The sequence below is a fragment of the Panulirus ornatus genome, chromosome 58, assembly GCF_036320965.1.
Source record: "Panulirus ornatus isolate Po-2019 chromosome 58, ASM3632096v1, whole genome shotgun sequence".
NCBI classification, from domain to species: Eukaryota; Metazoa; Arthropoda; class Malacostraca; order Decapoda; family Palinuridae; genus Panulirus; species Panulirus ornatus.
In genome coordinates, this window is record NC_092281.1 from 7,329,392 (window position 1) to 7,352,011 (window position 22,620).

A 22,620-nucleotide genomic window follows, 5' to 3' on the forward strand; every position below is an offset into this window, starting at 1 on the left:
GAATTATCCTGAGCCCCATGTGGAGGGTGTTAAGGAATGTTCGACTGCTGGTTTTTTCTGCCTTGCTTGAGCGACAGGAACACACGTGAGTTGAACCCCAGAACCTGTAAACACTCCTCCTCACCACACTCCCGAGAACCCTTAAAATAACTTTCCGAATTGTTCATCCCATAGAAAACCCGTTGTCCATCTTGTTTAATAACCAAGGAAGAACTGGACGCCACTTACTTCCAGAAATATACAGTATCTCAAATGTTTTCCTTCAAGTTCCCCTCAGAAGAGATGTTACACAGAATACACCACAGAAATCAAATGTTAACTTATGAATTTTCACACTTATTGGGTGTTCGCTGGTGAAACTATATCTTATATAGTAATATACAGTTCAAATATGTGTCTTTCCCCTGTTTTGAAACAAGACTGGATAAAATCCAACCAGTTTGATATCTAGTTACAATCCGATATGATATACAGTTACAATCCAGTCAAATAAATAGCTACAATCAAGAAAATATTCACTCAACGCTTGATCTGTAGTCACCTGGGCATGGATGCAATATTACCCTGAACAATATCATATAATCTGTTTCCCCTATAGCAGAATATGCATGTGCAGAAATGTTTATATCATGGTCGCTACAGATTACAAAACTAGCGTAGGTTTCTTTTTCCCACCCTCAGCACTGAGTGATATTGAGGCAGTAATACTGGCAAAACAATTAAAGTGACGAGCAGTTTCCAAACTCGTCTGAAATAATGTCGTGCGTAGTTTTTGCTCAAATACAATTTTTCTCTTTAACCCTCACGAGGGGTATACAGTGCACGTGTGATGCTGACAGCACACACCGTTTGCTCTCCCGTGTAGCTTTGTATTACAAAAAAATATCTACAGTTTTGGCAGCAGTAATTGCTGTTGGCTCTGAATATATATATATATATATATATATATATATATATATATATATATATATATATATATATATATATATATATATATATATGCAGGGAAGGACGATGTATGTTAAGCGACAGTACGTATACCTATTTTAGATTTGAATCAAGCTGCTGGTGTTCATTTTTCCCCCTTGTTGGTTGGTATAATCTGATATTACAAGCCTTCTTGACCGTAACAGATAAGGTAACCTGAAGACTGGAATACTGACACCCATCTGAACATGAACAGAGGAAGCTTACCTACACGGTCATATATATGATGGTTGTGGTGCTTGAGCTCAAGCCTACATTAGCTACTTGGATCATCAAGGTCGTTCACGACGACAGGCTAAGTCCACCACCAGAAAAAGAAAAAAAAGATCGCTAGCTTCCTCTACGGTCGTGTGAAGTCATCCCAACACCACATGGGTCCTTGCTGTATACCTGCGGCCTTGGTCGATTTTCACTGACTGCGTTGGTAGTTGTAAAACAGACTGCTGCTGCGAGTGACACTGTTGTTAGCAACCTCTCTCTCTCTCTCTCTCTCTCTCTCTCTCTCTCTCTCTCACCCCTTCAAGCACCAGCTGAAGAAAAATGAGGATTGCAATAGGAAGTGTCTTTCAGACCTTAAAATACCTGTTCTTACGTTTGTCGGGAGGAATTAGAAATTATTAACTGTCTTTCCCCGGTTGAAATTCATGTTTTACACTTTACTTTTGCACTGATTATATAGTAGTAGTGACAGTGGTGATGGTGGTAATGATAGTAGTAGCACTAGTAATGAAAGATGGTGACGATCAAAAGAGTTGATCAGCATAGGGGAAAGGTAGACCGCCCTCTTGGTTGTGGATGGTAACAGATATATTCAAATATGTTATCTGGTGATATTAAACTTAAAGAACTTCCACCTAGAATAATATATATATATATATATATATATATATATATATATATATATATATATATATATATATATATATATATATAATGTGTTAGTGTTATCAGACTCCGCCTGCTTTTGGTTACGAAGTCATTAAAAACCGTTTCAGCGAAGCTGTATCATCGTCCGGACGATAGTGGGGTACAGCTTCGCTGAGCACTGCCTACTCAAAAGGAGTCAATGTTTCTCTGCTACTGGAAGTAGCGCAGCCTTGGAACTGAGGAAAAAAAAAAAAAAGGTGTCCTGGAATACGACCAGGACCCTCTCAAGAAAGGTTGTGGTCGTTGATCGATGGGTTGTGTGGGTGGCAATTTCCAGCCCATGATTTAACAGAGAAGTTTGCGAAAATCACTGAGAATTCCTCTCTCTCTCTCTCTCTCTCTCTCTCTCTCTCTCTCTCTCTCTCTCTCTCTCTCTCTCTCTCAGAATGGCTTAGTCACTAATTAATCTGAAAAACAGAAATAATATTACTCATTCCATCCCCAGCGCAGAGGCGTCGCCAACGAAACGTATTTATGTATTTATTTCTAAATTACAAAGCCGATCTTGTTGGCAAAATACCTACAATATATATATATATCGGTCTATAGCTTATTTTGGCAAGGTTGTTTTTGCCTATTTTGTTTTTATTTATATGGCTGCACTATGCTTACTGGCTGGGTAGACAAATAGACTACTATACAACGAAAATTGATATGTGTGTCATCAGTAAAAACACTACATAATAAACTTCTGAACAATAAGGACATTAATAGCATAATGTATATATATATATATATATATATATATATATATATATATATATATATATATATATATATATATATATATATAAGTGTATATATCAAAAAGCATTTATAATCCCGTAAAACATTTTAACTTTCATGGTTGAAAAACAGTAAATATATTTAAAAACATCATCTCTTACCCAATTATGCCAAGATTTCCTGCGCACAACCACAAATATGTTTTAAAAATTTAACTGTTTTAAACTGTAGCGGGCAATTAGGGATTTTACGGACATCTCCGATAATTATTATACATCTATAATAATTATAGGCTCTATAATGCCAGGCAGTAGCCGACCTCCACAACGCTCAAACATTTATGGAGTCCGCTGAATCAGTTAGTGGAAATTATAGAAAACGGATTATGGGACTATGATGGGCAGCGATTGGCTAATTACAAGGAATTATATCGGCCAATGTTGTAACGCGAAAATTGTGATGAATGTTTTGTACGATCCGTGAACTTGTTTTTGGGTTTGTTTGTGTGTGAGTTTGTCCCGGTAAGAGCTTGTTTGTGGTGATGTAAATATATCTTTTTTCTTCTTTCTTGTCGCGCGTTTAAGCGTATATACATATGGTACTGAGTCCGTCGGGGATGTATGCATATACCTGTTCGTGGATGCGTTTGGTTAGATGCGTGTGTAGGATATTTCTAGGTGTGTGTGTGTGTGTGTGTGTGGAGAAATTAATTAGAGCTATATTTAGGAAGAGGGTAAAGACGAGAGAGAGAGGAAAAAAAAATCCATAGCTTAGCTATTGGAATGAAGTGAAGGAGGTCTTATAACGGTCCATCTTCAAATAGTCGGCCAGGTCAGGGAAGCAGCAGCCTTAAGCGTACGTGGAATTGGAGTCCAAGCTACACACACACACACACACACATATATATATATATATATATATATATATATATATATATATATATATATATATATATATATATATATAACATTAAGCTTAGCACTACCAGAGACAAATGTTTGATACAAGCAACCAAGTGGAAGTGACGATAACTAAATATTTTCCGAGGACTGTTGCATAAACTCTCCACATACTGTTGATATATATATTACATAGGCTTTTAGTTTAATGAGATCCCCAAACTCTCTACTCTTCTTATGAGAAAAGAAATATTATTGTTACTGTACTAATTCATTCAGGTCCCAGAGAACGACGTGGTTACGGCTGCAATCACCTGAAGTGACGGAGAACTCTTCCTCTTCCTCCCCAGATGTTTATACCAGAAGTTGTTCAAGAGCGAGCCCGCGGGTGCGCCAGTCTGGCCGGCTACTTACTGGTAGAGTTGGCGCTACTGGTAGCCAATTGGGCCTCGTCGACCAGAATGGAACAAGTCACGTATACGAATACTAATGAGTAAGTTGGATAGACTTATTTTACTGTCGAAGTTCATAGCAAAGGATTATTTGTCCCCCCCCCCCCCAGCCTAATGCGAAGTTGATCCTCATACTTGTATTATAAATGGTTAATGGGGTGTTTGAGAGATGACAGGTTGAGAGAGAGAGAGAGAGAGAGAGAGAGAGAGAGAGAGAGAGAGAGAGAGAGAGAGAGAGAGAGCACTTTCTAATGTTTCCATAACTTCTTACACCAGAGTCGGCTTCGCTGCTAGGATATTAACTTTCGCATTTCTTTTCATTAGAGCAGAACAGAACCATGTTGGAAGCCAATCATCAAATCTAGACATCATTCTGTGTTTACATATTCAGTAATTGCTGACAGAAATGTTTTTTCATCACCTTTAGAATTAATCGTTTTCACTTAATTTACGAACAATTGATTACAGGTGCTGAGGTAAGGCTTCTGTTTTCCAAACGCTAGACCCAGGTTTAATTCCGAGGCCAGACGGTGTCGGAAGCGTGTGTGTGTGTCACTAGTGGACAATGGACGACATAAAACCAGTAAGTAAAGTGTTAAGTACTGAAACTTATCTAATATCTGAAACCTTAGAAAAACGGCGACACCATCGAGCTGCGGATTTAAACGGATTGATGTTTACTTCCTGTGTCAGTAATCTGATATACTTAGGCAGCAAAGAATTACAGTCATACATTTGGCAAGGACTTGCTATGTGGCTGTTATCATTACTATTATCATTATTACTATTATCACTTATTATCATTATTATTATCATAATTATTATTATCATAAGTAATAGTAGTGGTAGAAGTTTTCTCGTACATAAACACGAACCTGTTGTAAGTTGTTTCCGGAGGCCCATCCTTCAAGTGATGGTGCGATACTTGTCTCTACTTAGGCTACGTGTTTTGCTTGGTTTGTAATCTGTCATTTTAAATACTTTTAAGATACACTTAAGTTTGGATTAATGTACTTTAATTTTGATACAAAATAATGAAGACACAGCTTGATACATTTTTGAAAGGTCACTTATTATAATCTGGTATTAACTATGTTAACCGTTCCTGCCTGTAATTATCATGGAGAGCATTAGGTTGTTTTATACTCACGCCACAAAGGAACATTCTTGAATCAGTTTGCTGGGGCACTACACAGATTCAACTTAAAAACCTCCCACTACACTACAGTTAGACTCGGGCCCGAACAGTGCCAGTAAAGGCACCCTCACCATACACACACACACACACCGGATCTGTGCCAGTAATGGCACACCGGAGAACAAGCTGTCATAGACAAGAGCGAGTGCTAGGCTTAGTCCTGGCGAAGCTTTACACACACATATTGCTGTGGGATGTTCTTTTGTCGGCTTACATCACAGCAGGAGTTTACCATAACTACTCACCACTGTAGCTATCTGCTGTGGGGATGGTATAATCATCACCAAAGATCCGTCTTGGGGGTTATATATTTTGGTGGCGTTTTTGCTTCTACCCTCACTTCACGGGAGTTTGGTTCTGCGTGAGATTCACTTCGCTAGCAGAGGTTGATATATATATATATATATATATATATATATATATATATATATATATATATATATTTTTTTTTTTTTTTTTTTTTTCTTTTCTACTTTGTCGCTGTCTCCCGCGTTTGCGAGGTAGCGCAAGGAAACAGACGAAAGAAATGGCCCAACCCCCCCCCATGCACATGTATATACATACGTCCACACACGCAAATATACATACCTACACAGCTTTCCATGGTTTACCCCAGACGCTTCACATGCCTTGATTCAATCCACTGACAGCACGTCAAACCCGGTATACCACATCGCTCCAATTCACTCTATTCCTTGCCCTCCTTTCACCCTCCTGCATGTTCAGGCCCCGATCACACAAAATCTTTTTCACTCCATCTTTCCACCTCCAATTTGGTCTCCCTCTTCTCCTCGTTCCCTCCACCTCCGACACATATATCCTCTTGGTCAATCTTTCCTCACTCATTCTCTCCATGTGCCCAAACCACTTCAAAACACCCTCTTCTGCTCTCTCAACCACGCTCTTTTTATTTCCACACATCTCTCTTACCCTTACGTTACTCACTCGATCAAACCACCTCACACCACACATTGTCCTCAAACATCTCATTTCCAGCACATCCATCCTCCTGCGCACAACTCTATCCGTAGCCCACGCCTCGCAACCATACAACATTGTTGGAACCACTATTCCTTCAAACATACCCATTTTTGCTTTCCGAGATAATGTTCTCGACTTCCACACATTCTTCAAGGCCCCCAGAATTTTCGCCCCCTCCCCCACCCTATGATCCACTTCCGCTTCCATGGTTCCATCCGCTGCCAGATCCACTCCCAGATATCTAAAACACTTCACTTCCTCCAGTTTTTCTCCATTCAAACTCACCTCCCAATTGACTTGACCCTCAACCCTACTGTACCTTATAACCTTGCTCTTATTCACATTTACTCTTAACTTTCTTCTTCCACACACTTTACCAAACTCAGTCACCAGCTTCTGCAGTTTCTCACATGAATCAGCCACCAGCGCTGTATCATCAGCGAACAACAACTGACTCACTTCCCAAGCTCTCTCATCCCCAACAGACTTCATACTTGCCCCTCTTTCCAAAACTCTTGCATTTACCTCCCTAACAACCCCATCCATAAACAAATTAAACAACCATGGAGACATCACACACCCCTGCCGCAAACCTACATATATATATTTCATACTATTCGCCATTTCCCGTGTTAGCGAGGTAGCGTTAAGAACAGAGGACTGAGCCTTTGAGGGAATATCCTCACTTGGCCCCCTTCTCTGTTCCTTCTTTTGGAAAATTAAAAACAAGTGGGGAGGATTTCCAGCCCCCCGCTCCCTTCACTTTTAGTCGCCTTCTACGACACGCAGGGAATACGTGAGAAGTATTCTTTCTCCCCTATCCCCAGGGATATGTATATATATATATATATATATATATATATATATATATATATATATATATATATATATAGGGGCACTGTTATGATTAATGTCTGGAAAGGTTTTATGAGCATGCGCATGGAAAAAAAATTATTGTATTTATCAACAGACATGATCAGGATTAATTTGATACAGTAACTGAGGAAGATTTTATAGGTTAACTTTGTTCATAACGGCCACCTGTGCAGAGCGACCCTCTGATCATATCGACCAGGCCATTTTCGACTCTGTGTAATGTCTTTTGTGTTGAGCGGTCACCTCTACAACGGATCCTTGTTTACAGCGGCCACTTGTTTATAACGACCTTTTTCCTAGGGCGGTGGCGTAGCTATAAGCCCGATAAATGACCGTCACTGGGGTCTTGTTATAGCGGCCACCAGCCTGTAATATTTCAACAGCGGGGACCTTTCTACAACGGCTGAAAAAAACAAACCTTTGACATTCACGTTAGTCGTGGCCACCTGCTCATAACGGCCACATGCCAGTTATCACTCGCAAGTTCAAAGCGGCCACCTGCTGATAACGAACATTTCCACTTGTATTACGGTGACCTTTGATGATGGCCGTCTGCCTACAGCGACCACATATTTACAACACCGATCAACAGACAGTGCTTCATTATATACATCATCACCACCTGGTTCACCTGGTTCTCGGTCATCACTGAGCGCTTGTCTATCTAGGACAATTGTATGACGCTCTGTTGCCTACAGCGATCACCTAGTTATGGCGACCAGAGGCCTGTAGGTGTCACAGATTCATAGCACTGCAGGCGGGCTTCGGTGATGCGGTGGCTAGAACTAGTCACCCCACGAATCACGCAAAGGTTCGAATCCCGGACGCTGTAGTCAGCGCTCAGCTAACCCATCTGTTCATCCTCCTGCCCTTCGTGGCTAGTCGACAAACGGGTAACCGGATTAAGCTGGGGTATATATATATATATATATATATATATATATATATATATATATATATTTTTTTTTTTTTTTTTTCTTTTTCTTTCATACTATTCGCCATTTCCCGCGTTAGCAAGGTAGCGTTAAGAACAGAGGACTGGGCCTCTGAGGGAATATCCTCACCTGGCCTCGTTCTCTGTTCCTTCTTTTGGAAAATAAAAAAAAAACACGAGAGGGGAGGATTTCCAGCCCCCCGCTCCCTCCCCTTTTAGTCGCCTTCTACGACACGCAGGGAATATATATATATATATATATATATATATATATATATATATATATATATATATATATATATACGTGTGTGTGTGTGTGTGTTTGCCGTCTCCATTAAAGGAAAGTAGTTTGTGATAGGTTTTCAGCGGTCACAGTTATATAGCCTGTGAAGATCGCATTTTTAGAGCAGTCAACTGTCTGTGGCGATCACCAGTCTATCGTTCACCAGTATGTTGCGGTTACCTGTCTATACCGTCCACCAATTTAGTAGTCACCCCTTTTGTAAGGACCACGCATCTATAACCGTTATAAGCCAATAGCGGCAACCATATAGAGGGAGCATGGTGACCCCTATACAGCGGTCACCTCTCTACAGCGCCACCAAGGCCAACATGTCTATAAATATCGTCACGGGGATTACGAGTATGTAGCGGCCATAGGTTTATAGTGACCACTCGACTATGGTGGCCCTAAGGTTATAGCGACCACCCATTTATGCCGGCTGCAAGTGTATAGCAACCACCCACTTGCAGCGGCCACACATTGAATTCGACAACCCATCTATACCGGCCACAAGTTTATAGTGACGACCCATCTATTGCGGGGACAAGGTAAGAGCGACCACTATCTGTGGCGGCCACAGGTATACACCAATCAGCCATCTCCAGCGGCCACAAGTTTAAAAGCAACCATAAGTCTCTAGCGGCCACAAGTTTCAAGCGACCATCCTCTATAGAGGCCACAAGTCTATAATGGCCACCCTACTATGGCAACCACAGGTCTGGAGCAGCCACCCTTCTATGGCAACCACAGGTCTGGAGCAGCCACCCACCTATAGCAAACACAGATCTATAGCGGTCTCCTGCCCTTAGCTATACCCCCGTATAGCAAACACGCGTCTCTACCGTCCGCAAGAAAGCCTGTATCGGTCACAAGGAGTGTAGCCAACACACATTCATACCCACCACCTCCCAGATGCTTATACTCTGTATATTGTGCACCTGTCTGTAGCATACTGTAGTTTACCAACACGGTTACGAGCCTTACCTGTTAGGTATATGTTGAGGGAAATTATTTATTGGCAAATTGGCTGATGTAATTTACAGTTTCGTTTTGATGCTTGACAATGACTAATCTTTGTATGAAATCTTTATATATATATATATATATATATATATATATATATATATATATATATATATATATATATATATATATATATATATATATATATATTGTCGGCATTTTGGATTTAGTTTTGTTTTAGTTATACTGTAAGAAGCCTTGAAGATATTTCTGATATAGATTGTTGAAAGATGTTCATTCTGTGTCAAGTCAGGTGATGTTATACAGGAAAATTACTGCCTCTGTTACTGTTGTCTGTCATATCTAACATACATAACGTTCAGAGCTTTACTTCAAGACAGTAGCGACCTTCAACAGAGGTAGGTCATCACTATATGAAGACGTGCAAGTAATTGAGGTTTTCTGCTCTGTGGGGAAAACCACATATAGAAGTCGTTGGATGGAGGTAAAGTGACCGTAAGGTCTTCGCTGGATGGAGGTAACCGTTAAACGAAGGCAATTGCTGTATGGAGGTAACCCGCAATAAAGACCATCGATATGTGGGGGGTAACTGCTAATAGGGGTCGACCGCTTATGTAAAGAGGTAACTGCTAATATAGGTCATCGCCATGTCAGTGTAACAGTAGTAGAAGCCATCGCTGTATGGAGGCAACAGCCAATATAGGCTGTCGTTATACGAAGATAACCGCTGATGTAGACCACCGCTGTATGCAGGTCACCGCTGTGTAGAGGCAATTTCTATACTGAGGTAAGCGATCAAAGATTATTACTGTATGGAGGTAACAGCATTAGAGGCGGCCGCTGTATGGAGAGGGAACGTTTACTAAAGATCATCGCTTTAGAGAGGTAACCCGCTAACAGAGGTCATCCCTCTGTCGAGGCAACCATAACTGTAGTTCGTCGCTGTGTGGAGGCAACCTCTAACCGAAGCCATCGCTATACGAAAGTCACGGCTAACTGAGGCCATCGCTATAATGAGGCACGGTATAACTTTCGGTAAAAACTGCAGGTTAGCGGTAAAAAGAGACGACCGTTTAAAACCGTTGGCCGCAGGGTTGGAGGGTAACGTTATACGGAGGTGGCCGTTGGTGGTGGTAGGGGGGGAACGCATTAATCTAAATCGCACTCATGGCGGGGTACCCCTGGCTGTGGCGGCCAGGACCTGTGTCTGACGGAAGGGAAGCATAACTACTTTTACTGAACAAACTAATAATAATAATAATAATAATAATAATAATAATAATAATAATAATAGTAATAATAATGATAAATATCCAAGGCAATAATCTAAAATTTTTGTAACATTGAACAATTTTTTACACATATTTTATAGCTTTATTCATCTTATAAGCCCGGGCGGGATCTTGTGCAATGTATATATATATATATATATATATATATATATATATATATATATGATCGTGTATAATATGGCAACATTCCTATCAGTTTATACGCACGTCACACTATGATATACGTATAGAGCAAATTCTTCCCTACTTGTAAGACTATCACAATTGGTACTTAGAATAGTAATTGGAGAAATTTGTCCTGTAAGATTCCGAGGCAAGTTATCCTGTAAAAGTACGGGAATATGTGCGTCTCTTAAGAAGTGGTAAGATTCGTTGTACTGGATGCTCCATGCATATAGATGTAGCCGATGACCGCGCAAGATCGTCGGGTTATTACTGTCTTGTAAGGTGTGGTTAGCATCGTTCCTACGTCAGACTGTTAACGCAGTCTTACGAGCTTGCAGAGGTACCATCGTTTCCGTGGATGATTAACGATAGTCATTAAGGAAGAAGCCTTAACAAGCGCAGCTTCTTCTAAGATTAGGCGTCACAAATACTCGTATATCTCTTTATGAAAATCAAGGTGAGGACTACCTTGTACTTGCCCTCCCCCAGGGTTAACCTTGAACACGACTCTTACGTAAGATTAACCAAGGCTGCTCCAGACTGGTGTTATCCCGAAGCCACAAGTCTTACGAGATCTCATGGAGATGTTCGTTGGAAAAAAAAAAACCAAGTTAGATTATCAGGACCTCTTAAGATCGTCCCTGGACCTCCCCGAGGTATGCCCTTTCGACTCGGAAACCTTAAGACTCAGACATAACCTAATATATATATATATATATATATATATATATATATATATATATATATATATATATAATTCTCTTCTCCCCTCTTTATTTCGTTTATTTTCTAAATCCATGCACATTTATAAGCATTACAGATTTAGATCCATTAGATGATACCTTGATATTAAGCCTACTATATTCAAAATAATCCAAATAATCCAGACAACAAAACATACAGGAAGGAAAATGAGAAATGATATATACATATTTTCTCCCGAAAATTATGTTAATCAAAAATGTGATTATGTAAATCAGTTTTAGGGTGCGTTGGAGTAGTGTATGTTGGTGTGGCCGGAGACCTGTTGCAGAGGCCTATGAGGAAAAAGAGGACGTTGTCTAGGTCCATGAGAGTCCAGATTTGGTTCTTAATAGTGTAGTGGTCCGGAACAGAGCTCTCGATGGTTCGGGTCCGAATCCTGAGCGGCTTCTTGGTTCTCGACCGAGGCCTCGGTGGTCCAATGGTCCTGGGGGTCGGACCCACGGCTCGGCGGTCTGGTCAAAGTCAAGAGAAAAGCTGGGGTCTAGTCAAGGTGTCAAGTGGAGTTTAAGGGGATTACCGGTCGCTTTTCTTAGGACCGAACCGGCATGAGCCTAGTGGTCCGGGATCGTGCCGAAGTCTGTTTACACCGGTCCAGCCATAGGACCGAGCCAATATCGGTCCAGTCAGTGGTCACAGGAACGGGTTCGCATCGATCAACATCGGTCCAATCAGTAGTCCCAAGACCGGGCCAGTATCGGTCTTGCTGCGGGCCACTCAGTAGTCCCAGAACCAGGCCAACATTGGTTTTTACTAGTCCAGTGGTCTCATGACCAGGCTTGGATTAGCGTAGCCCTGAGCCTATAACTTAAACCACGGGACTACTTCGACTGGCGGCGCTCAGTTCACGCCGGACCCCACAGACCAAGGTCTACTCCGGCAGCAGGACTGAGACGAGGAAGCGCTCACCCATGGTCAGGTGTACTGATGATCTCTGAGTCCCGATTAAGAATTAGATATAATCAGGCCGGTGGTGGCTACTTGGTCTAAGATATGTATATCCCAGAGCGGTGTATCCCCGGGGCCAGTCAGTCCCTCGATGCGCTGGTCCGAGTCCCTGGGGACTATCAAGGCCGAGATGAGAGTAGAGGACTACATATATTTAAAGGGTGAGAAAGAAATCAGTGTGAACTGTTCTGGTCTTGATTATACCGTCTAGGCGAAGTCTCAAGGAATAATCGGTTAATGTTGGTATTGATTGATGACAACAGTATGATAATTTGCATTAAGATATATACATTGCTTAGGGATGTGAGGTGTGATGTAGGCACATAGTAACGAGAGAATACAGTTGGATGCAACATCCAAATATTTATATTTCTGAAGTGGGTTCGCGCAAGATGGGCTTAACCCAAAGAGACGATCTTGGACGACCGTTGGCCTGAGATACATATGGTTTTATGGGTGTACTGAGCGACGTACCTGGCAGCGAGGGCGTCGTGCTGGTGGCTGAGGGAGAAGGGAGAGTCACAGGTGACGTCCTTCTTGGGATCATCGCGGCTTAGGATGCTGGAGATGCTGAAGGATTTGTGCGAAGGCGGCGAAGTCTTGGGCGAGCTGGCGCCGCTGTCGGAGCTTCTGGCTGGAGTAGGGCTGGTGCTGGAGACCTCTGGGGTAGCCGGGGACCTGAGGGCGTCCCCCAGCCCGCCCACGGCGGAGACCGGGGAGCGTCTCCCTAAGGGAGAGGGAGACCTGCTGGCGGCCACGGCGGGGCTGCTGCGGGTGATGACGCTCGCCACCTCGTAGGACATGGTGGGTGCGTGAGGGTGTGGGGGTCGCTGGGAGGTCGCCCCAGCTCACCTCATAGCGGGAGGGATGGCGGTACTGTCACGTGGCACCCGCCGCGCCCTCACCAGCTCGCTACTCCTCGAACAACTTCTGCCTCACAAGTCAAAAAAACCACTTCCCAAAGTCAGGTGTTCAAACTGGGCAATATCTTATCACTGTCAAGTTTTCCAAGTTTCAGTGTCAGTCAGAGCGCGCGGTTAGAACTCGTGGTTCCCACTCGAAGTGACGCCTCCTGTGGCGCGGCAACTGTACAGGTGAGGAGCAGGTAAAAAGTGCGCTTATTGCTCCGATGCCGAACGCGGAGTGACGATAGAAGCAGAGAAAAAGCGAGCATTTGAGGATCTCAAGTGGACCCGCCATTTCCCCGCCCACAAGACTAATGGCTTCGATCTGCTCCCCGGTTCCTGGCGGTCATTGGCTGGCGGCCGCGAGGGGGCTTGGCTTGTTTGCTCAGCCCGGCACCTGGTTGGTGGAAGGACTTGAGTGCTGAGGTATCATACTACCGTTGATTGGCTGAGCGGCAAAGTTAATTTCACGCTGTTACAAGTGTAGTCGGCGCGTAAGTGTGGAAGGCGACACCTCGGCTGACGGGCTGGTGGATTGGGCCCCGATCTCTGAATAATTTATGGAGGATCACACACACAGGCGAGTCAAGATGGCTCAGGCAGTGATACCCCCGCCGCCGCTGGTGGCCCGAGGGGGTTGACGTGCGCCAAATATTGGGCGGAGGCGTCACACAGTTAGCCACGGCGCGCGCTTTGTCACAACACAACTTACAAGGTTATCGCTCCACTCTTTACCAGGTTCTCCTGCTGGTGGCGCCGGCGTGTTAAGGGACTAATGCCCTGGCTCCTCTAAGCCCCTGAGGGGGTAATACATGAAAGCTTTATGCTATTTACTATCACCAAGATATGTGACGTCCGTTGAAATACGTATATTTAATTCAATTTTGGCGTTGTAGACAAACTCTGTCAAATAAACACTGATGTTTCTTGTATATGTTATTATGATTATGTGGCCGCCTGGGGTCGAGCGCATAGGTTCGAATCTTGGTTGCGGGAATCGGTCCGCATTCACCCTAGCTGTTCATTATACCCTATGGGTTTGTCGATAAATCTGCTACCTGGCTTAGGCTAGGATGTAAATGAGATGACCTTTGATTAGAGCATTCAATTGCTCCTGACGTAACAGGTAATAAAAAACAAGTACCAAAAGTACTTCCATATCTCATCAAAGCCAGGGAAGATATAGATCAAATACAACAGAGTGTGCCTCATTTCACATCGGGAATGAATCACCTCATTGATACAGCAAACATGGAGAGTGGCTCAGAGCTGGTGTATGGAAGGGTTGGTCAACGAGCGGGCATTAAGATTACCACTGGTGGAGTTGGGAGACGAGAAGGGATATTCAGCGTGGGGCAGTTGCCGGGTTTCCAACACGAGTATTTCAACTGCAATGATTACCCGAGGCATGAGGACGATTACAGGGATTTAATGATCTAGGAAAACGTGTAGTTTTGAATGATAGGGGCGGAGACCCAAGATATTAAAATCTTGTATTTTGTCTCGAAGGTAATCAACACATTGTAAAAGGGACTTTGTATAGAACGTGTGGTATATATGACATGTGGATTAGGCTGTGTATTCCTTGCCATTACTGATGGCATGTAACTGGAGACGCTGAGAAGAGTGAAGAAGACACAATGCTCTCCATACCCAAACCTTACCTTCAATCCTCGTGTAAAAGCACTCCCAACTCGTTCTGAATTTTCGTCTCACTTTTGTATTCATTAACTTTCAAAGGTATACATTATCTTATTTCTTGTTCTTACCTCCTTCTTCTGTCACTTCCTTCTCAGGTTTCCGCGGGATGTTTCTTGTTCTCACCTTCTTCTTCCACTTCCTCGTCAGGTTCCCGCTTGACGCCTCTGTGACGTACGTATATATGGGCAATGGCTGGCCGGACTCAGCTGTACGTAAGCATCTACTGTTAACTTCGTGATTCGCGTGCTGACGTTATCTCGGTTCCAGCTTAATTGTCTTGAACATATCACTTTTCCTGAAAGTATCAAACAATCTCTCTCTTAAACCTTACTTGTAATCCAACCTTAGAGAAACGTTGGAGGAGAGGGGATGAAAATCTTTAGGTGATCCAAGATATATTTGTATCTGTCTGTCTATCCAACCATCTATCTATCTCTTCAAACCCATTTCTGTCCACCACGCCACTGCACCATATAGCCTGTGGTAATTTGCTACCATATAGCAGCACCTCCATATGACAACTTTACCACATGACTGCACTACCACATGATCATGCTACCACAATGCCACGCACTGCCACGTGAGAACATTACTACACTACCTAATTGCCACACAGACACACCACACTACCCCAAGCCTACACTGCGTACCAGTACCACACTGTTACATTACCAGTATTACCTCATTACCGTAACACCACGTTATCACACTGCCACAGTATCATACTACCACAACATTACGCTCCGCATTACCACGGTACCACATCACCACTACCACACCGCTACACCACCACTGCCGTAGTGCCGGAACAACACCCTACCGCACTGATACAACATCATGCTGCATCACCACACTACCACAATGCCACGCCACCACACAACCAAAGCAGCACAACCTCTGTACCACACTACCCCACCACCCCTCCTGCCTTCTCGTCTCTTCCTAATCTTTCCTTGCTCAGTGTATTCCCAGAATCCGTCCAACAATCCTCTCCACATTCCTCAACTCCCACAACCCGACCCTCCAGCCGACCCCTCCCAAAGTCTTCACCTCCCACGTCTCGTCTCTCCAGTCAGCAGTCAAGAAAGATATTGAGCGCCTTTAATCCGGCCAACTGGATTCGGTATTTTCACAAAACGTGGACAAAACTTGCGTATTGGACAATATACCCGCTATCTTCCCCACTGTATAATATCAGTTAACGTTCATTTTTCCTGTCTTTGCGTTATATACGAAATCTAGACATCGTGTCAAACCAGTGTACTGAGGATAATACCATGTTAACCTAAATGTTCAAGATGCTGAAATCATTTTCCGAAGCATGTGTAAATTAACCTCAGTATTCCAGTGCGTGTCTCAGGTCGGGTTTTTATCATATATTACAAGTGGCTTAGAAAATTTAACCTATCCTTTGGTTAAATCATTTAGATAGTTTGTCTTAAGCGGTTTAAAACCTTAGTTCAGTCCTTTTTTAAGAGATGTCCTCGTTTAAGTTATCAAATATAACAGTTTCATTGTTTAGGTTATCAAATATAACAGTTTCATTGTATAAGTTATCAAATATAAGAGTTTCACGATTATATTAGTTACAATCTCCGGTATAATTCCCTGAATTACGAGGTATATTTACATTTTCAAATGTCCGGTTATGCTGACTTCAGCTACCAGGTCCAGGTTTACCTCACCAGGTCTACTAATTTTGATACTAAGTCTACTTAAATTGATTTGTTTATTTTATAACATTACAAGGTCTACTTAAATGAATATATCAAGTCTACTTAGATTACCATTTGTACTTTAATTCCCACGGGTACTCATTTAACTTTTTTAAATCTTAGCTACAGTAGAAAAAAAAATCTGGTAGGTATAAATCAAGATTACTCCTCTGGTTAGGTCAGGTCAGACGAAGGTTGGGTTTGACCTTGCCTAGGGTGGGTCAGGTTTACTTCACTCGGATCAGGAATGAAGAGTTGACACCATCCCTCGCCCTAGCCTGGGATATCCAATCTTACTATTCTTATCTTTATAATAGGGTAGAATCCCAAGTCTTGTTTCTTGTATAGTTTAGCATCGCTAATACAGAATTCAGAATCTTATTTACATCATCACTCAGTTTAAAAAGTACACACACAAGAAATTTGTAGTAATGAATAAATCTAGCCAAAGGAATAATTTACAATAACTAAGATGTGAGATGAACAGGATCAACAAGTAGCACCTAAAACACTTCCACTAAAATAATGTTCATTGATGATAAAAAAAAGTTTTCTGGAGATTCTAACCTTGTTTACTGAATGCAGTCGTGAGGGTATTCACTATATGTGTGAGCTATTTGGCAGTCTGTGTGTGTTGGTACACACATGTTACTTGCCGGGAGGGTTTCGTGTGGAGGTAGATATGATACTCTCTAGTGAAGATATATAGACGTCAATAGCATGATGCATGTCAGTGGATAATAATGGAAATAGATGTGATACAGTCCACTGTAGACAAGAGGAATGAGCTGTAGCTAAACTTAATAATTTAAATGCTTCAATATCTATCTATCTATCTACACACACACACAGACACACACACACACACACACACACACACACACACACACACACACACACATATATATACACATATATATATATATATATATATATATATATATATATATATATATATATATATATATATATAAGTAGAATAAGATCAAGGCTCTGTCTGACACTCCATCAGCATTTAAGTCAGTGTTCACATACGAAGAGGAACCGAGTGTGATGGAACAGTCGGAAGACCTCCCTAGCATGTGGGACAAAGAACAGAACCAGAGATACACTCTCTCTCTCTCTCTCTCTCTCTCTCTCTCTCTCTCTCTCTCTCTCTCTCTCTTGGCACAGTCAGCCATCATTTCTGAAAAAGAAAAGAAAAAATATACCATCTCATATGTCGAAATTTATCACATTTTTTCTTTCCTTTTGTTCGCATTACGTTGATTTTTTTTCTCTCCCTTCTTTTCCAGCGAAGGTAATGCGGGCCAGGCCGGAAGTGCTGGCCGGAAGAGAGTTCTGGAACGGGCATAGCACTGGAAAGGAAAACTGGTCAGGGTTTTATGTATTCTATTTCTTTTAGGCATCTAGCAACCCATCCTCATGATGGGAGTCTCTCTCTCTCTCTCTCTCTCTCTCTCTCTCTCTCTCTCTCTCTCTCTCTCTCTCTCAGCAGAATCACACATCCACGCTACGATCTGCAAAGATTGCTTGAAATTACTATTCTCTTCTTTCCGTCCGGTAAAAATGTCTTAGATATACATTATGGTAGAGATAAACCTTAGGGGTATTTTGCTTACGACCCCCTTCCCCTCTACACAGACACACACACGCACACACACCTTAAGAGAATAGCCAAGAAGACCCAATGTCTGCTGGTAGATATCAGAGTGGCATCCAAGTTCATGGATAAGAAAATATTCAGCAAGCAGTTGGTCACGGCACCCAATGAAGCCCAGAGAGCTAATAGAGAAGGTTCAGAGGAAGTAAACATATACTGTACAAGAATTAAACGACGTGAGTTAATGGGAAAGGCTTAGAGGCTTTAGATTCGCCCAGCTTGTAAGAAAGAAGAGTGAGTGGTGTCCTGGTCACAACCTTGTAAATTTATTAAACAGATTTGATGACATGGACAGTGAACAGTTCTTCGAAAGACTTAGAGATGGGGCAATCAGAGGAAATAACATGAAATTAAGCATGAAACTTGTTAAAAAAAAGATCTGAAGAAGTGTTTATGGTGTGAATGTACTGGAAGAATGGAATAGAATGACTGAGGACATGGTAAATGAAGACAGCATAGATTAATTCAGAAGATATATGACAGAATGTTCAAGAGATGAGGCTCCCACGAGAGGAGAACTCCCTCCCCATACAGTTACAAATAGGTAACTGCAGATAGGTAATTATATTTATGTACCCGCATCCAAATTAGTCTTTACCCCTCTGTAGTGAAGTTGGTGTAGAAAAGATCATAACTAAGAAAGAGTAAAGAAAATAAGGATGATTTTCCTATCTTTGTTTATCCTGTGGAGTCCAGTTCACTCCCTCGCCTCGTATCTCCAGGTAATGGGTTCGTGCGCCTGCGTCGGGCGAGGCTGTTAAGATGTTTCGTCATCATGACCAGTTCTCTCATCATTGGGATCCGCCTCATCACTTCGGTCACCCCACCCTCCATTCCACCACCACCACCACCACCATTCTCTCTCTCCCTCCTTCTCTCTCCCCTTAACTACTGCACAGTGATCTCCCTTCCTATGGCCTCCTGGGGAGGCTTATCATCACGCCCCTTCCTCTTCAGCCACGTCACCATCCTCCGCTCCCCCTGCCGTACGGTAGCAACAACCGTGTGGACCCACACTCCCACTTGCCGGACTCGGGCGCGTGTCGGTAAACACCATAAACAGCTGAAACCCTTAGTGAGGCCTCTTACCCGGGCTTCATGTCAACGCGTCGGTGGTGACGGCTTTCTTTTCGTCAGCGGTGGAGCGCCTCGCTGTCTCTCCCCCTACAAGGTCGAACTCCTTGAGCCACACCGGCTGACAGGATTAAACCCTACCCGTAACCAACTAAAATAAGAAGCAAGAAGGAATTATTTTAACCCAGTTTACTCTTACACAACGCCAGACAAAGCGTAGTCGAAAATAGTTGCTAGGTGCCGCGTTATTTTATATATGTGTATATTTCCCTCATCATCTGACTCCCGTCTCTACGTTTGATAGAGATTGATCAGGTACACACACACACACACACACACACACACACACACACACACACAATAAGTTGCTGACACCCCCGCCACAGAAACGGCTGCCTACGTCCAGTGAACCTTTATTTATTCATTTATTCATTTACTTACAAATAATTGTTATCTAGTTCCTAGTGAGGGAATGAATCATGGACTAACGCACATATACACACGAGCACTTCATACCTCTTCACTTTACGTACTAAACTGATCTTGTGATTAACATCATGTAGCTACACACACTTACACCGCCACTATACTTAACATACAATCATCTAAGATTTATTTTTGAGTGGTTTCGCGAGTGTGTTACTTTTTTTTTTTTATTTCTTCACTTGATTACCTTCTCGCAATAAGTTGGACCTGTTTTGATCAGAGAACACCTTCCACCGAAATCTTTTAGCATAGACGCTATGTTCCTGGCCCTGTGTTGGTGGTTTTTGTTCTTATTTCACTGAATGAATCGCAGCCACAGAGGTATTATAAGCCAAGGGACATTACAATATAATTGGGCCCACATAAGTTCGATACCTGGCGCGCGGCAGTCATCCCACACCCAACCCAGGCGTTCATCCTCCCAATGGAGCTGGTCGGTAAATGGCTACCTGGTTTAAGCTAGTGTGTGTGTGTGTGTGTGTGTGTGTGTGTGTGTGTTGTGTGTGTGTGTGTGTGTGTGTGTGTGTGTGTGTGTGTGTGTGTGTACACTCATAGGGGTAAACGCATGGTACATAATGCAAGGTTAAGAGTCAGGGCAGCACGGTTCCCTTAAAACAAACTAGTAAACACACACACACACACACACACACACACACACACACACACACACACACACGTGTTTGCATTCGTAGATATTCACACAAACATACATAGCACAAGTACAAACACTGTTTAACTTGAATGTATTCTCTGTATATTTTTAGTCCTATGCTCCACTCTATTCAGTCACTTGTTATTATTCATATTATCATCATTATTATTATTATTATCATTATTATTATTATTATTATTATTATCATTATTATTATTATTATTATTAGTAACTGAAGTAAGGGATAAGTATGCATTCCTCTAGATTTACATTCAACTTAACATTCTTTCCTCTCAGATAATCTCAAAGTATCTCCCAAATTACACCTTCCTGTGTTCATCTCTTTTTGTTTTTATGTATAATCTTTCCAGTTTGTTCTTTGAAGTAAAAAAACATAGCTCTTATTGTTAGCAGTTTAATCTATACATTTTTCTATATTTTCAATGTCAATCATTATTTTCATTCAAGAATTATTGTTTTGTGAAAAATCTGTTAAGAATCTGATATACATTACGTTAATTTTCAGGAAAGAAAAAGATTTAAATTTCTTTTTATTGTTAAAAAGTTCCCGAAACGTGTTTATTCGAGCCGACTAAAGACTGCAGACTTTTGATGGACTTTTTAGAAAGCCATAATCAAAGACTTTCTCTAAAGACATTTTGATAGACTTGATGTAGATGTCTTTAATCTTAAACTTGACGTGGAAATACCTGATGATTGTTATCAGATAACACCCTTGTGCAAGATTTAGTCATATTACTTTTTAGGAGACCTTTGAGAAATCCCATCTAGCAGGCTTTAATCATAAACTTTTTTTTTTCTCCTAAATTGTGAGGAAAAACAATATTTGTAAAGCCTTCAAACATTAGAAGACAAGATACGCTGATGCTTGAAAAACGACTTGACGTACAGAAAACACGTTAGAAAACGGGATGGAATAAGCAATGGGTTACTTGACGAACGATCAGCAGCAGATGAGTGTGGTTGAAGATGTGGGTACTGTATCAGGTCAAGTGAAGATCATCCAGACCTGATAAGACAGAGGGAGAGTAAGGTGGGAGGGCAACCACTTAACTACTTAAAAGCTTACCTGGTTTCACATGAGTCTCCTGGGGCGGGCTAGAGGTGGGTGGGGTAGAAGTCGCGACGCGGGTAGCTCCCACAGGGGACGCGACCGTTACTGGTGGGCGTCGGCGTTTGAATTTGACCGGGAAGATGGGGATTGTGGGATTTTATGCTCACCGCATGGTCATTTTATGCTCACCGCATGGTCATTTTATGCTCACCGCATGGTCATTGTGGTCAGTCGTTCATATATCATTGGTTATACTTTCAAGAGTTTCCGTAGTGTCTGAAACCATCGCCAGATCAGAACATACGTTCACCTGTAACTCAAGTGCTGCGCAGTCCACCTACATTGTTTAGAGACTCGCACAAGTATTTGACCTTTTAATCCTCAGAAGGCTGAGGTCAACCAGCCGGGGGTCATGTGCCGTGACCTGAAGCGGAGTGAGGCTCACAGTTCGGCTGCTAGGGCGGGGCAGTAATTAAGGTCATTCGAGGGTTGGCAAGTCAGGTCATCTTTATAGTGGGACATTTGTGTCTAAATACTTGTAATTACCCATGTGTACTGTAAGGGGAGGGAGTTTTACACTCTTAGGGGCTTATCAAGTGTGTGTGTGTGTGTGTGTGTGTGTGTGTGTGTGTGTGTGTGTGTGTGTATCTTTAAGGCTGCGCTACAACCAGAAGCCGGGTAATGACGGACTCTTTCGAAGTTTGAAACTTCCTGACGAGATTGTACACACACACACACACACACACACACACACACACACACACACACACACACACACACAGTGCACATGAGGCAAAGACAGCCTAGGAGGAGGACGTTGGCAGGGGTATTATATTCGACACTCCCGTTTTCTGTGTGCCTCAAGAGGGGTCCATTACAGACGTCCTCAACCCACTCCAAGCCCTGCCGTTGGTTGACTCAGGTGTGGACGGGTC

The 22,620-nt window shown here is 42.4% G+C and overlaps 1 protein-coding gene across 1 annotated transcript in view; it reads right to left on the reverse strand.

The window, feature by feature from the left end:
- Nucleotides 1-13,778, reverse strand: part of LOC139766916 (uncharacterized) — a 30,702-nt gene extending 16,924 nt beyond the window's left edge. The window contains exon 1 of the mRNA XM_071695951.1: nucleotides 12,889-13,778. Within this exon, the coding sequence (XP_071552052.1) occupies nucleotides 12,889-13,217 (329 nt within the window). The 5' untranslated portion in view covers nucleotides 13,218-13,778. The remainder of the gene's footprint in view (nucleotides 1-12,888) is intronic.
- Between the last annotated feature and the right edge of the window lie 8,842 nt (nucleotides 13,779-22,620).